Source organism: Mustela nivalis (assembly GCF_964662115.1).
Source record: "Mustela nivalis genome assembly, chromosome: 10".
In the NCBI taxonomy this organism is placed as follows: Eukaryota; Metazoa; Chordata; class Mammalia; order Carnivora; family Mustelidae; genus Mustela; species Mustela nivalis.
The window spans coordinates 11,270,695-11,284,379 of record NC_139029.1 but is presented as its reverse complement, the minus strand read 5'-3'; the positions used below and the strand labels follow the sequence as shown (position 1 = coordinate 11,284,379).

Below are 13,685 nucleotides of genomic sequence, written 5' to 3'. Positions count from 1 at the left end.
GGAATGCAATTCCCGGCCCCACCTTTCCCCTTGGAACTTTGTATGCATCCCTTTGGGGTCTCCCGAGACGTCCCAGGCGGACGTGACTGTCCCTGTCGCACTGCCTGCTGAGGCGCTCGGAATCTGGTATGCTTCCTGTATATATATATATATATTTTTTTTTTTTTTTTTTGACAGAGAGATCACAAGTAGGCAGAGAAGCAGGTAGAGAGAGGAGGAAGCAGGCTCCCTGCTGAGCAGAGAGCCTGATGCGGGACTCGATCCCAGGACCCTGAGATCATGACCTGAGCCGAAGGCAGCGGCTTAACCCACTGAGCCACCCAGGCGCCCCTCCTGTATATTTCTTTATCATGAAACACACAGCTGAGGTGTGTCTTTCACACATACATGTGAGCGTGAATCATCAGACAGGCGACTGTATGTCCCGGGATGCTCTCCCGGCTGGCTGCAGGGGAACCGACGTCAATGCAGCTTAGAGGGGAGATGGGCCGTATCCTCGGGGCTCAGCCCTCCTCCTGCCCCCCCACCCCCAAAGTCTCCGTGGGAACTTAGAATGAGCTGGGCTCAGATCACAGAAGATTTCACAGACCAAATATTGACCTGGGAGGAAAAGCCACACGTCGTAACACTGACGTTCAACACATCCTGTAGCATCTTCCCGTTGGTAACATTCAATCTGACCATGACAACGAGGGAATATACGAATGAGAGCAATGATAGCGTGACCTCCCTGACAAAAAGATTATACAGCTTTATTGCAGCCTCTCACAGCAGAAATGAGTTTGCAAGGACGGGTCTATCTTGGGATCTTCAGAGGGGGTGCCCAGGGGCTCCAGGGCACCGCGGAAGGGAGCAAGCTGCCGCGGGAGGGTAGCCACGCCCAGGGAGCTGACCTGTCCCCCAGAGCTCTTGCAACGCCACACTGCAGGGTCCCAGCACCTCTGGCTGGACCTGGGGGGGAGGGTACGCAGGGGATAGGCTCAGGGCACCATGTGCCACCACTTGAAGGAGAAGGGCTGCCGGCGCACGTTGGTGCCGCAGTGGACCTCCCCGTGCCGCACGTGGTAGGCGTAGAAGTCGTCGATGAAGGTGCAGTGCAGGCCCAGCGGCTCCAGCAGGGCGCGCACCTTCTCCTCCAGGCAGCAGCGGCCGTTGATGATGGGTCCGAAGGGCTTGGGGATGCCCAGGTGTCTGCCCAGCACCAGCATGTTCACCTGCAAAGGAGCGGGGTCCCAGCGCGGGGCCAACGGTGTGCAGCCTGCATCCCCTGCCCATGGGTCCCCTTTTCCTTCTGACCTTCCGCACTAGCAGCCCACTTCACAGATGGGGAAACAGAGGCCCAGACAGGTCAAGTGGGCCACCTCCAGCCGCCCTGCTGGTCTGGGCCTTATACCCAATTCTGTCGGACTCCAGCACCCATGATCTCACCGCTACCCTCTCCTTCCCCCTCTGCCACCTTCTGGCAAATTCTCTGTCCCTCCAGGCCCAGCTCAAGTTGTACGGCCTCTGCGCAGCCTCCCATGAGTTCCGAGTCAGTGCTCCTCCTCTGGGGTCCTCCCACGGCTGCCAGCCCGACGCCTGGCCCATCGCAGGCTCTCAGTAAGTATCCGTTGACTGGATGAATAAAGGACTACCTTTTTGGTGTCACTCTCCGTGTATTATCGTTTAAGGTAATGACTGTTTCCTCCCTTATACTGGAGGTGAGCGGAGGAGGATTCTGGCTCTAGGCCCACATGGGTTTGCATCCCAGCCCGTCTCCTCAACCGCTGTGTGACCTCAGGCAAGTCGCTTCACCTCTCTGAGCCTCATCAGCCAGATGAGCCCAAGGGGGTTTCCGTTGCTGTGATGCTCAGATGTCAGGCTCACGGAACAGGTGTGGGGTCTGTCTCTGGGGCTCAGGAGTCGGGGACGGGCCTCTCATTCTCTGTTATGGTCCAGACCCAGCCCCTGCTGTGAGTCTTGTACCCTGAATTTCTCAGCCTGTTCCACACCCACGACCCGACCTCTCACTGTGGGCTCCTGGGGTGAGTCACAGCTCGTGCTCAGGCTCCTTCCAGAGCCTCCAGCAGCCCAGGCACAGAGTGGCGCCGATGACTTCATTCCCCATGCCTCATCCCCTGCTAGGCATCAGCCTTCTTTCCTGCCTGGGAAACCTGGCGGAGCTAACACCGAGAAACAAAATGCCTGGGGCCAAGGAATTGTAGTCAAGATGCCCCCTCCTGCCTTGTTTTAGCCACAGAACCTCTTCCAAATAAAATCCTGTGTGGTCCCTTGATGCCTAAAACAGAACAAATCCAAAATACCAGCTTTGAGGCACCATCTTGGAACCCCAGTGACCTAGGGAAACCAGTTTGACGTCCGTGGGGGGGGGGGGCTCCTGGCTCCTCCCTGAACGTGACCTCCAGTCCCAGCAGGAGAGGGCGGCTGCGGGGCCCCAGCAGAACTGGGTGAGGTTTCTGCCTGGCCCTCGCGTATCCTTTGGAGAGACAGAGTCAGGGCACAGGGACTGTAACAATACAATAGATGTGGCTTTGAGATGGTGCTTGGCAGGGAGTGGGGCAGAAACGGCTAAGAGTTATCACCAAAGGTGGGATCTCCCTCAAGTCCCCCCTTCACGGGACAGAATCCACCCAGCCTGGGCCATGCTAGCCTCGTGGCCTCAGAGAGGCCTTCCTGGACCATCTGAAATGGTGTCCCCCCCCCCCCACTTATCCCTTCCAAATGCGACCCGAGAGCCAAGCTCAGCCACTTGTTCTGCCCACCGCCCACCCACGGCGCCCCGCACAGGGAAGTCCACAGCGGGCAGTGCCATGTGGTGAGGGCATGGGCTCTGCAGCCAGACCCACAGCTTTGAGACCCAGCCCCGAATCCCATACTGCCAGAGACCCGACTTCTCTGTGCCTCATCTTTGAGGTGGGAGCGTTGAGAGTCTTGGGCTCCCAGGGTGGTTGTGAGATGCCCAGAGCCACCCTGGGAACTGCCCGCGGCCACGCAGACCCCCAAGCCGACAGCCAGCCCCCCACCCCGATCTGTGCCCAGGGTCTCTGACTTCAGGCCATTGGCAAAGGTGGGCTGACCCCAAAGACCACCTTCCTCACCATGTTTGGAAAATAGGCTTTGGCCTTGAGGGTCCCTTTGACCTCTTCCTGGAGCTTGAAGAGCTGGGGGATGTCGATGATGTCCCGCTCGGTCAGGCCCAGCTCCCGCTTCAGCACCTCCCGGTTCCAGTCGATGCAGCTCTAGGGGCGTGGCGGGGGGGGGTGCGGTGGGCAGGGTGGAGCCAACTGGCATGGGGGTCGGGTGGCGGGGACGCTGAGAAGGTGGAGGGTCTGGGTGGGGGTGATGGGGCATGACAGAGCCGCCACGGGGAAGGGGTGGGGACAGCTGTGGGGGAGGGCGGTCTGGAGCTGAGGCCTGGCCAAGGGAAGGACCAAGGACAGCGCCAGGAAGACAGTGATGGGCCCTTCCTTCTCTTTCCTCCTTCCCTCCCTCTGTTCTGCTCAGTCCCTCTGCCTCTGGCTTCTGCCTCGGTGTCCCCATCTTTACGGTCACTCTGTGTCTTTCTAGCACTTGGCCTCTCTCCTGCCAGTCCCTCTGTCTCTGAGAGTGTCCCCTGTCTTGCTGTGGCTCCAGCTTTCCCGACTGCTCTTTCTCTCTTTTCCACCACTGTGGGAACACACAGTGGTGACTGACGTCTGTCTGTCCCACACACATTGACCCAAATCGCAAAGCCATTCACCAAGCCGACCCGCAGCCAGTGGGAGGCTCTGCCTTACGGCTCCCAGGGAGGGGAAAGCGGTGGGGTGGGTGGCTCGGTCCCCCTGGGCTGAGGCGTCCCCTTGGGCTGGGCACCCAGGCCAGTACCTCCACATATGAATTATGCTCTTTCAGTTTCTTGTCTTTCAGAAGGTCCTTTATTTTCTGGTTTTTTCCTGTCATGAAGGAAAAGGAAAAAGAATGAAGATGAATTCAGAGGTCGATGTCCCTCTTCCCAGTAGGCACAGTGGGGACTCAGTTTTCCCATCTAGAAAATGGGGGCAGTTATAATTTCTAAGGCGCAGGTTTGTGGCGAGCATCGAGGAGGCAACGGCCTTTAATAAAGTATTTTATCAGTGTAAGTTCTCCTTCAAAGTGTTTCTCACTCCTTTAAAGTATTTCCAGAGGGATCCCAGCTCCCAAGAGGCCAACGGAGATCTAACCATGGTCCGATGCCACGCAACATGCTGTAGATATTAGATAAAAACTCCCATCCGCGGGGAGTTACCAACACTGACCCAGCGCATGTCTGCGAACTTTAGGGTCCCCTTCTGTGCTCCAACGAGAAGGTCTTTCTTTCCCTCCCTCCTTCCTTCCATTCAATCATCATTTGAGCCAGACTGAACTTTCCTCACGTCCTCAAACACATTTCGTTTTCTCCTGCCTCTGTGCCTTTGCATTCACTGTTCCCTCTGTCTGAGATCTCTCTCTTCCTCTCCTCCCACTGCCTGCCCCACTGGGCGAACTCCTGCTCCTTCCTCGTGTTCCTGCTTGGTCTTTGCCTCCTTTAGGAAGCCTCCCTTGAACTCTTCCCAGATACTCCTAAAGCGCCTGTGTCACCATTGTTTCCTTGACTACTTTTCCCAGGACTGTGAATGAGCACCTGCCCCCCAACCCCCGTGACAGTGGGCGCTACTCCGTCCTGTGCACACAGCATCCCTGGAGCTCAGCGTCGTGCCCAGGGCATAGGAGGTGCTCAGAGGAGAGCCGTTGCCCAAAGGCCCCCATCTGGCAGTGGGCGACCGCATGAAGGCAGAGAAAGGACCTTGGATGGAAGAACATCCTTTGCACATGCTCTTTGAGATTCCAGAACAAGGCAGAGCCAACTTACTTTTGACGCCTTCAAACAGCGCAGCTTCCCCGTGGCCCTTCTCCAGCTGCTCCTCGAACAGTCTGTAACAGGACCTGGGGCTGGCCAGGAGCAGCCTGAAGCCCTGGGGGCAGAAACACTGGGCTCAGAGCTTTGCCCCTGGGGCTCCCAGAAGTGTCGGCGCAGACCTAGGCTGCCGGTCTCCTTTGTGGCCCCTTCTGGGATTGACGGGGAGCTGGTCACGCTTATAAGGCCAGGCCTCCCAAGCAGAGTGCAGACCAATGCTTGGGAGCCCAGGGAGCAGGCGTGTGGCTTCCTTCAGGCAGCCCCCCCAGACTGCGCACCTTCTTGTGTGCTGGGACGAAGCTCAGGAACTCATCCACGTGGCCCACGTACAGCCAGTCGGAGAACAGCCTCACCGGAGCCTGCACCTGCTGGGCGCTGAGGAAGTCCTGCACGGCCTGGTTCATCTCGTGGTTCTCCGTGCTGCCGACACAGGATGAGGGGAGCGTTGCAGGGTGCGAGGGGCAACGGGGGGCCTCTGAGGGCATGGAGGCTTGCCAAGGGGGTCGAGGTTCTCCTTCAGCTAGGGAAGGGACTCAGAAGAAGCCTGGATAACTTTATTCTATCCTCAAACATCAGAGGAGTTTACCATTGGCCATTCCAGTTTTTTTGAGGGAAACTGAGACACCACGTCAGTCCAGTGAGTACGACCAGAGCCCGGCCTCCGAGAGCACTGCCCACTGGCTCAGTCCAGATGCTGGGGTTGTGGGTAAACATGGGGCTAACCCGTATTATCCACAGTGACAGGGAGAGCCAATCCGACCTCAGTAGGTAATCCCTTGTTAACCATGTAGCTCTGGGGACGTTCCTTTACCTCTGTGGCCTGCAGTTATCTTCCTGCTCCGGCCTCCAAGGGCCTTCCTGATCTAGTCCTTTGCTCTTTCTCACTCAGTCTCTTCCAGCCACTCTGGCCTTCTTGAACACACCAGGTTCAGTCCTGTCACAGGGCCTTTGCACATGCTCTTTGAGATTCCAGGAACCCTCTACCACAGCTCTCCCCATGGCCATGTCCTTATTGTCATCGGGCCTTCCCTCATGAGCGAGGCCCTCCCTAGTCTCCCTATCAGTTCCCATTCCTCCTCTGTCCCTGTCTTTTTTGTATTCTTTGCTCTTTGAAATTATCTTACTTGTTTACCTTTGTGTCTTTCTTTTTTTTAAAGATTTTATTTTTTTATTTGACAGACAGAGATCACAAGCAGGCAGAGAGGCAGGAGGAGAGAGAGAGGAGGAAGCAGGCTCCCTGCCGAGCAGAGAGCCCGATGCGGGACTCGATCCCAGGACCCCGAGATCATGACCCGAGCCGAAGGCAGTGGCCCAACCCACTGAGCCACCCAGGCGCCCCCCTTTGTGTCTTTCTTACTGGAATAGCAGCAAGGCCTTGTCTGTTAGGCTCATGGCTGCCTTCCTTCCTAGCACCTGCCTAGTGCCTGGCACACAGTAGGTGCTCAATAAGTGTTCACTGATGGAGAGAGTGTAAGTGGCAGCGCTTGCATTTGAGCTTGGGCCCGCCGGGCTCCTAAGCTTTATTCTTTGCTCTGTGTTTTATTCCTGTCTAAGTCCCTAAAGTTTGTTGAGGCTCTTGGGTTGGGAGCATGTAGGGAAAGCTTCTGTTGTACCCTCTGCTTTTCCATGACATGCCTGGGTCTCCCCCTCCTTGCTCCTCCGCCTGCCTTAAAAAATTTTATTTATTTATTTGACAGAGAGAGGCACAACAAGAGAGGAAACACAAGCAGGGGGAAGGGGAAGGAAGAAAACAGGCCTCCCGTGGAGCAGGGAGCCCGATGCAGGGCTCGATCCCAGGATCCTGGGATCATGACCTGAGCCGAAGGCCGACACCCAACGACTGAGCCTCCCAGGCGCCCCCTGCCCCTTCCCTTCTCACCTGGGGTAGCTGCTGCCCCCAAAGAGGATCCTGCCCAGAGGGTATTTCTTCTTCCCAACTGTGACTGGCGGGCTCACTTCCAGGTTTCCAAAGGAGTCGAAGGTAGAAGCCTCTCCGGTCGTGGTTTCGCGAGTCACGTAGCCAAAATCCGGACCCTGAGATGGGAGAAGCAATGGCCAAGCGTGAGAGAGCGTGATCCCTGCATGAGAGCAGGGTGGGGGCCAGGTCACAGGCAGGATCCGGTAGTAGTCAGGGCTGGCACCGAGCGGGCACCGCTAGGATCTGCAGGATGCCACAGGAGCGCTGACTCAGGTGGTAAGAAAAGGGAGGAGCACTTATGGGGTGCCCCATGCGTGCCTGCTGCTTTGTAAACCTTAACTCTGGCATTATAACAAATCTATGAAATATCATTTTTGTCCTCATTCTGCAGAGAAGAATGAAGGTCAGAGTGGTGGGTGACTTCTTCGGGCCCCACAGCCAGCTGGTGGAGGGATCTGAGCTGTGTCTCCAGCAAGCCCTCTAGGACCACATGGTGCTCCGTCCTGACTGGGCTGGAACCGGCTTCACCAAGGGGCTGTGATGTCCCTGTGTGGATCTTCATGGGAAGAATGGGCTGGTGACACATCTCACCCCCTCTGTGCGTTTCCTGTGGCTGGGGGAATGCAGCTAGTAGCTTAGAACAACACACATGGTTTCTCTTTCGTCTACGGAGCTCAGAAGTCTGAAAGCACTCTCACTGGACTAACCCCAGGGGCCAGCTCCCTCTGGAGGCTCTGAGTCTGTTTCCTTGCTCTTTTACTTCTAGTGGCTGGTGGCCTCTTTCCTCAACTTCATGTCCTGTGTTTCCACCATCACATGCCTTCTCCCACTCTGTCTTCCCTCTTCCAAGGAGCACCATGATGGTACAGAGCCCGTCAGATAACTCAGGGGCACCTCCTCATCTTGGGGTCCCTGACTTAATCACACCTGCCAAGTCCTTTTGCCGAAAGAAAGCATCAGGTCCTGGGGATTAGGGCAAGGTCGTGTTTGAGGACACCACTCTGTCTACTGCACTAGCCCTAGCTTTCTACGAAAGGGGAATCATTCCCAATCCCTCTTCTCCCTTTGTCTCTCTCTCTCTCTTTTTTTTAAAGATTTTATTTATTTATTTGACAGAGAGAGATCACAAGTAGGCAGAGAGGCAGGCAGAGAGAGAGGAGGAAGCAGGCTCCCTGCTGAGCAGAGAGCCCCACGTGGGGCTCGATCCCAAGAGCCTGAGATTATGACCTGAGCCGAAGGCAGAGGCTTAACCCTCCAAGCCACCCAGGCGCCCCCTCCCTTTGTCTCTTAACAGCGATACCAGCCTGACTCCCATGCCCACTGTGCCCTAGAAACTTCATGACCCCAACGCTGAGCCCAAAAGGCAGTGCCCACCAGCATCGGGGAGTCAGTTGGTCACACCCATGTCCTGTGCTTGGCCTTCCCGACACTGCACGCTCTTGGGTCCTCTCAGTCTCCTGTGTATGGGACAGGGAGTCCCCAGCCTAGTCCCTAGTCTTTGATTCCCTACAATTCTCTTCCTCTTGGTGCTGCCACCCAGTTTCACAGAACACTGACCACGTGCTGACAACCCCACGTGTCTCCCTCCTGTCTGCACATCCCCACTAACCCTAGACGGCCATCCGCTGCTTGCTTGACTTCCCACTTGGGCGTCCACCAAAAATCTCCCACTCGCCCCCGGCGGACCAGTCGGCCCCTCTCCCCTCATCCCCCGTCCCCTCCCACAGTCCTCCCCACCTCAGGGCAGGATGGCCACTGTTAAAGCCTGCCGTCAGCTTGGGGTTCCCTCTCTCTCACAGGGGTCAGGGACCTGTCGGCCGGGCCCCTTCAAAGCATGTCCAGAATGTGGCCCCTTTTCATGCCCAAACCTGCAGGCCCATCGCCTCTCACCGGGTTACGGTGCCTGCTCCCTCCCCGCACCGCCTGCCCACAGGACCTGCCCCCTGCTCTGTCCTCTCCATCTCTCTGACAGTCTCTCCTTCCACCTTTCCCTCCCTTTTTTCCTCCACATCAATCCAGCTTTTATTGTATCTTTCAAACATCGCAAATGAGCCTGGAAAATCACCCGGCATCTTGCTATTTCTCTAGCTGGACAGCTTAGATCTGACTCGTTGGTCCACTGAACCGTTCCTTTTTCAGAAACGTAGACACCGTCCCCCAATTTCCCAATATCCTTATTTTTAACGCCTGTGGCTTGCTGGGATCAAAGCTGCTGAGTTTGAGGCAAGTTCAATGTCGTTTCCTTCAAGAATTAACTCATCTTTCTGGGCTCAACACCCGGCCTCATCCGAACCCTGCAGATGTATTTTTCACTCAAGAAATTTTGGATTTCAACAAGAGAACCATTCTCCTGAACAACAATGTCGATGGGGAAGTGAGTGTACCCAGACCTCGTTCCGGAAAGGGAGCCCAGGGGCCACGCCCTTGACCGTGCTCTGTACACAACTACAATGGTACAGACAGGGCAAACGGTAGGCAGTTCTGGTCTAGTGCTCACCATTTGTCCACGTAGAGCCTCTTCTTCTTTGCAAGGAGACTGACTCCTACACTGATGTGATTGATGTCCCTCTGCAGGGCTCCCCTGGGTCCCTTCACAATAACAGTGAGTCCCTTCCCGAGTGATGTCAACATTTTCTGGAACATCCATGGTCCAAGGCTGAGAACAGTTCTTGGTCCTCAGTAGATGAGATGCAGCACAGAGACCTCACCCTTCCTCCTGCTCACTCTGCTCTGCCCCTTCTGGCCTCCTGGCTCTTCACCCAACATGCGAGTCTTGCTGCTGTCTCAGGACCTTTGCACTGGCTGTTTCTTCTGTCTTGTATACTCTCCACCCAGACATCCATACAGCCAAATCCTTCACCTCTTTGGAGTTTTTGCTCCAGTGTCAGCTTCCCAAAGGGGCCCTACCCTGACCATCCTATTTAGAATTGCAATGTAATTCCCCCACCCCACCACTTTGGCACCTGGGAGCCCCTTGATTCTGTTTTTTTCTTCCTACAGCACTAGATTCCACTTTCCAACACGCAATATAATTTACTTATTCAACATACTGCTTGTTTATCGTCTGTCTTTCTGGGCCAGGATGTCACCTCCACGAGGGCAGGATCTTTGGCACTGCTTGCTGATAGATTCCAAGTGCCTGGAGCAAGGCTGGGCACAGAGCATGGGCTCCAGGGATATATGATGAATGAACAATAAGTTCATATGAGTCACGGCCTTGGCTGTTGCCATGAGAGGGGCTCAGTTCCACAGGCTGCAGGCTTGGATTTCTGAAGGTGAATGAAGGTGCGCCCTTTGCAGAACTGCCCCCTGCCCCCAGGAGTGGGAGGGGCAGGGGACACCCCCACATGCCACCTGATACTATTTCCGGCTCAGACTTAGACACCTGTCACCCTGTCCGCTCTCCTCGAGTCTCTGTTCACTGAAGCCCCAGAGTGTGCAAATCCATTCTTGAAACCTGCTGATCTGTTTTCACAACCAGAGAGCACACCCGGGCTCACCTCTCGCACTCACTCGCACTGAGCTGGCTTTAATAGCGCTATTGTGTTTTAACTGTTTCCCTTCCCAGCTTGCTTTCTATTTACAGTAAGCACCGCTGGTTTTCCGCTTATAGGTGGTGTAACATTTACCGACATGGTCTAATGGAAGAATACCCACCGTGCGTCAAGCTGTGCGCTAAGCGGCCCCTGAGGGGTGAAAAGGGAGATGACGAGGCAGTGATTTATAACAAAACAGTCCCGAAGAAACCAACGAGGTGCCGCAGCCCAGAATGCCAGGGACCACGGCGGGGCGTCCTTCAACGCCAGGGATGGTCTCACAGTGGGGAGCACTGCAGCCGAGATCTGGAGGCAGGGACACCGTCAGGCATGGGAAGCAGGAAGAGCATTGTGAGCAGAGGGAACGGCATATGCAAAGGTGAGGAGCAGTTGGGCACATTTGAAGAACGGGCAGGAGGCCTGTGGGATTTGGAGCTGGGTGAGGGATGGGGAGAGTGGCCCGCAATGAGTTTGGAAAAGCCGATGGGGACGCTGTCTGGTGACGAGTTTGACTTTGAGCCCAATTCTCTTCCTGAATGATGGGCGTCAGAAAACCACAGCCATGCTTGCCTAAGAACACGTCGCAGCCTCTCATCCAAGCCTGGGTGTGGGAGAGGCGGGGACCCCTGTGCTGAAGTGTCCATCTGCCTGGAAGGACTCGGGAGATGTGGCTGGTGATGTCAGAACATCTGGCCTCTGTCACCCTGGGAGCATGGCAGTGGGAGACCATCGCTGAGCAGAGCAGGGCTGAGAGCAGGGGGATGGGCTAGGGTCCCCACGGGCCAGCAGGATTATTTATCCCCGTGGTGGTCCTGAAATAGGGGTAACCTGGTTCCAGTCGAAGAGACGCCATGGACCCAACGAAGTCTCTCCATCATCACCACCCAGGGCAGGGGAGTGAGCGAGACTCAGACGAGTCGCTGAGTTGAACTCAGATTTCCTTTCAAAGCCTCCTGTGTGGGCAGGGCTGCCTCCTCTTCCCTGGGGCTCAGGGTGCTCCCGGGGAAGCAAACCTTGCACCCCACACACCACACCCCTTCCTCCGTGCTTCCTCGGCGCCTGGAGTCAGGGGCTCTCAGCACCCGGGGTGCGCGCCTGGCAGCACACGGGGTACAGAGCTCCCCGGGGCCAGGCCCGCCCGGTTTCGGTGCCAGCTTCTCCTCTCATCGTGTGACCTTGGAAAAGCGGTTGCCCCTCTCTGAGCCTCTGTTTCTTAATCTATAAAATGGGCCTTGTGATAATATCTAGATTAAAGGTTGCCGGGCAAATTAAATGAGTCAGTGCATGTAAAGAATTTGGCGTCATGTCTGACCCAGGACGCACGCTCGATGAACGTAACTATTCCCCTCGTTAGCATTCTGCGCTGAGCTTACGCGATCCTGCCGGGCTAGTCCAGCTTGATTCACCGACATGTCACCCCACCCCCAAACACCTGCAGAGTCACACCTGGGAAATGACCACTCTGATCCCCAAACCCACCCCATATCCCCCACAAAGGCCAGACTCTCCTTCCCCAAAAGACAGAGCCTCCAGCCAGACACCGAAGAAGGTTCCAGTCCTGGCCCAACCCACCACACCTTGCAGCAAGAGCATCTTCAATGGGACAAGGAAGCCACAGCCAGACCCGATGTCCTTGGCAGGGCTATTTTGAGGACAGGCCGAACTCACGGCTGGAAAGAGCTTTGGGAAAGGGGGAGCCAGATCTTATCTCAGCGGCGACAAAAAGGTCATGGCCCACCTGCGTGATCGCTGCCCCAGCAGGAAGGGCTCCTGCTATGGAGCCCGGGTGCTCAGCCACAGGTGGTGAGGAAGGGGGCCTTGGGCGGGGGGATCTCAGCAGCTGCAGCCTCACCAGCACGTACCAGCAGGCATTTGATGGGGAACTCCTTCAGGCCCCTGTTCCTCGGAGAGTCAAAGACCACAGGCAGGGTCTTGTGTGGGGCTTGGATGTAGCCGATTTCTATCTCGTCCTGTGCAGGGGGAGGGGAAGGAGGGCTGATGGGCATGGCCGTGACACCCAGTGCAAGGAGGGGGCATGGACCCATCCACTCTTCCTCTGTGGTCAAGGGCAAATTCCCATGCAGTGTTCCAGGAGGGAACAGAGCTTGTCTTCCCGTGTGTGCACAAGAGGGCTCACCCCCACTGCTGGTGAGTGCAGGGGCTGAGTGCTGTAGGTGCTGGGGACCTGGTAAGCGAGCCTCAGGCTCTGTCCTCGGGGAGCTGGTCACCGAGCACCCAGTGTGAGGATGTGATGGGTCAGGAAGGAGGGGCTCCTGATGGGGTTGAGACAGGCAGAGAAGGGGGGGCAGTTCAGACCCAGCCTTGCCCACAGAGCAGAAGTGGGGAGGGCTCCGAAGTGCACCTGGTGCAAATTCTGCCTGTATTCTGATAGAGGTGATGTTGGACGGGACTCCCCTATGACCCCCCCCTGAAACGGCCACTCTTGTAGGTCAAAGACGGAGCTACCAGCACTTTTATACTGTTCTGTCTGACTTAGCCCAGACAGGACTTCTAGAAAGGAAGGGGTGTTCTCTGTGGGTTTGGGAGACAGATGGGAGATTTTTGCAGGGGAGGCTTTCTAGCTGGGATTGTAAGAACGGGACCTGGAGGACAGCGGAGAGAGGGAAGAGCAGGCGCGGAGGCATGGAGGAGGTGGGAGCAGGGGGAATGCCGCGGGAGGGCAAAGAGCCCGAGAAAGCAAGAGAGTGGCAAGAAGGCTCGGGTGGGTCTGCCAGCCGCCTGCAGCCACTGCCCCGTGCCGGGTGCTGGGGTGCTGAGCTGCGTGAGACTCAGTCTCTGCCCTTGGGGAGTTCATGGCCTGATGGGCAGCCTGGCACAGAACAGGGGGATAGTGTGGCCACCGGGCAGGCTGGCCAAAGGTGAGGGATCGCCAGGTTGGGGTGGGGTGGGGCTGGAGGCAGGCTGAGAGGGAGGAGATGGAAAGTGCTGGAGCAGGGGTGTGGCCTGGTGTGGTGGCTGAGCCCAGGGAGGCTGGCTGGGATCCACCCCTGGAGGGATGGGTTGAGCTCCAACCCTCTGAGCTTCGCGTCATTTCCGGGGCATCTGAGAGTTTCCAGGCAGGAAGGTGGCCTGTACCTTGGTGACCCTGCCAGACAGGCTGTGGCTGGCTGTAAAGGTCGCTTTACTCACCAGCCTGAGCCCCCACATGCCCGGGCCCTCAGAAGCGCCTCATTTCCTGCCCATCTGAGGAAGGGTGGCCCCCAGCCCCAGGAGCCTGGGCCTCCCATGTCCCCTGACCTTCAGGAAGATCCACCCTGTGTGTCTCACCCACCCCACCCCCCCGCCCCACGGGGCACAG

At 56.8% G+C, this 13,685-nt stretch overlaps 1 protein-coding gene and 1 pseudogene across 3 annotated transcripts in view; both read right to left on the bottom strand.

Moving 5' to 3' along the window:
- Window positions 1-731: 731 nt before the first annotated feature.
- PADI4 (peptidyl arginine deiminase 4) overlaps window positions 732-13,685 on the bottom strand; it is a 37,417-nt gene continuing 24,463 nt past the window's right edge. The window contains exons 10-16 of one of the 2 annotated variants that reach the window (XM_082685560.1): window positions 12,229-12,336; window positions 6,792-6,946; window positions 5,191-5,332; window positions 4,868-4,970; window positions 3,865-3,932; window positions 3,099-3,239; window positions 732-2,278 (exon numbers count right to left, since the gene is read on the bottom strand). In XM_082685560.1, coding sequence (XP_082541686.1) covers window positions 2,111-2,278; window positions 3,099-3,239; window positions 3,865-3,932; window positions 4,868-4,970; window positions 5,191-5,332; window positions 6,792-6,946; window positions 12,229-12,336 — 885 coding nt within the window. In that variant the 3' untranslated portion in view covers window positions 732-2,110. The remainder of the gene's footprint in view (window positions 2,279-3,098; window positions 3,240-3,864; window positions 3,933-4,867; window positions 4,971-5,190; window positions 5,333-6,791; window positions 6,947-12,228; window positions 12,337-13,685) is intronic. The other variant, XM_082685559.1, reaches the window with a different exon arrangement.
- On the bottom strand, window positions 8,594-9,626 carry LOC309841926 (large ribosomal subunit protein uL6 pseudogene; annotated as a pseudogene). Its single transcript has one exon. The product of its transcript is annotated as a large ribosomal subunit protein uL6 pseudogene (transcript).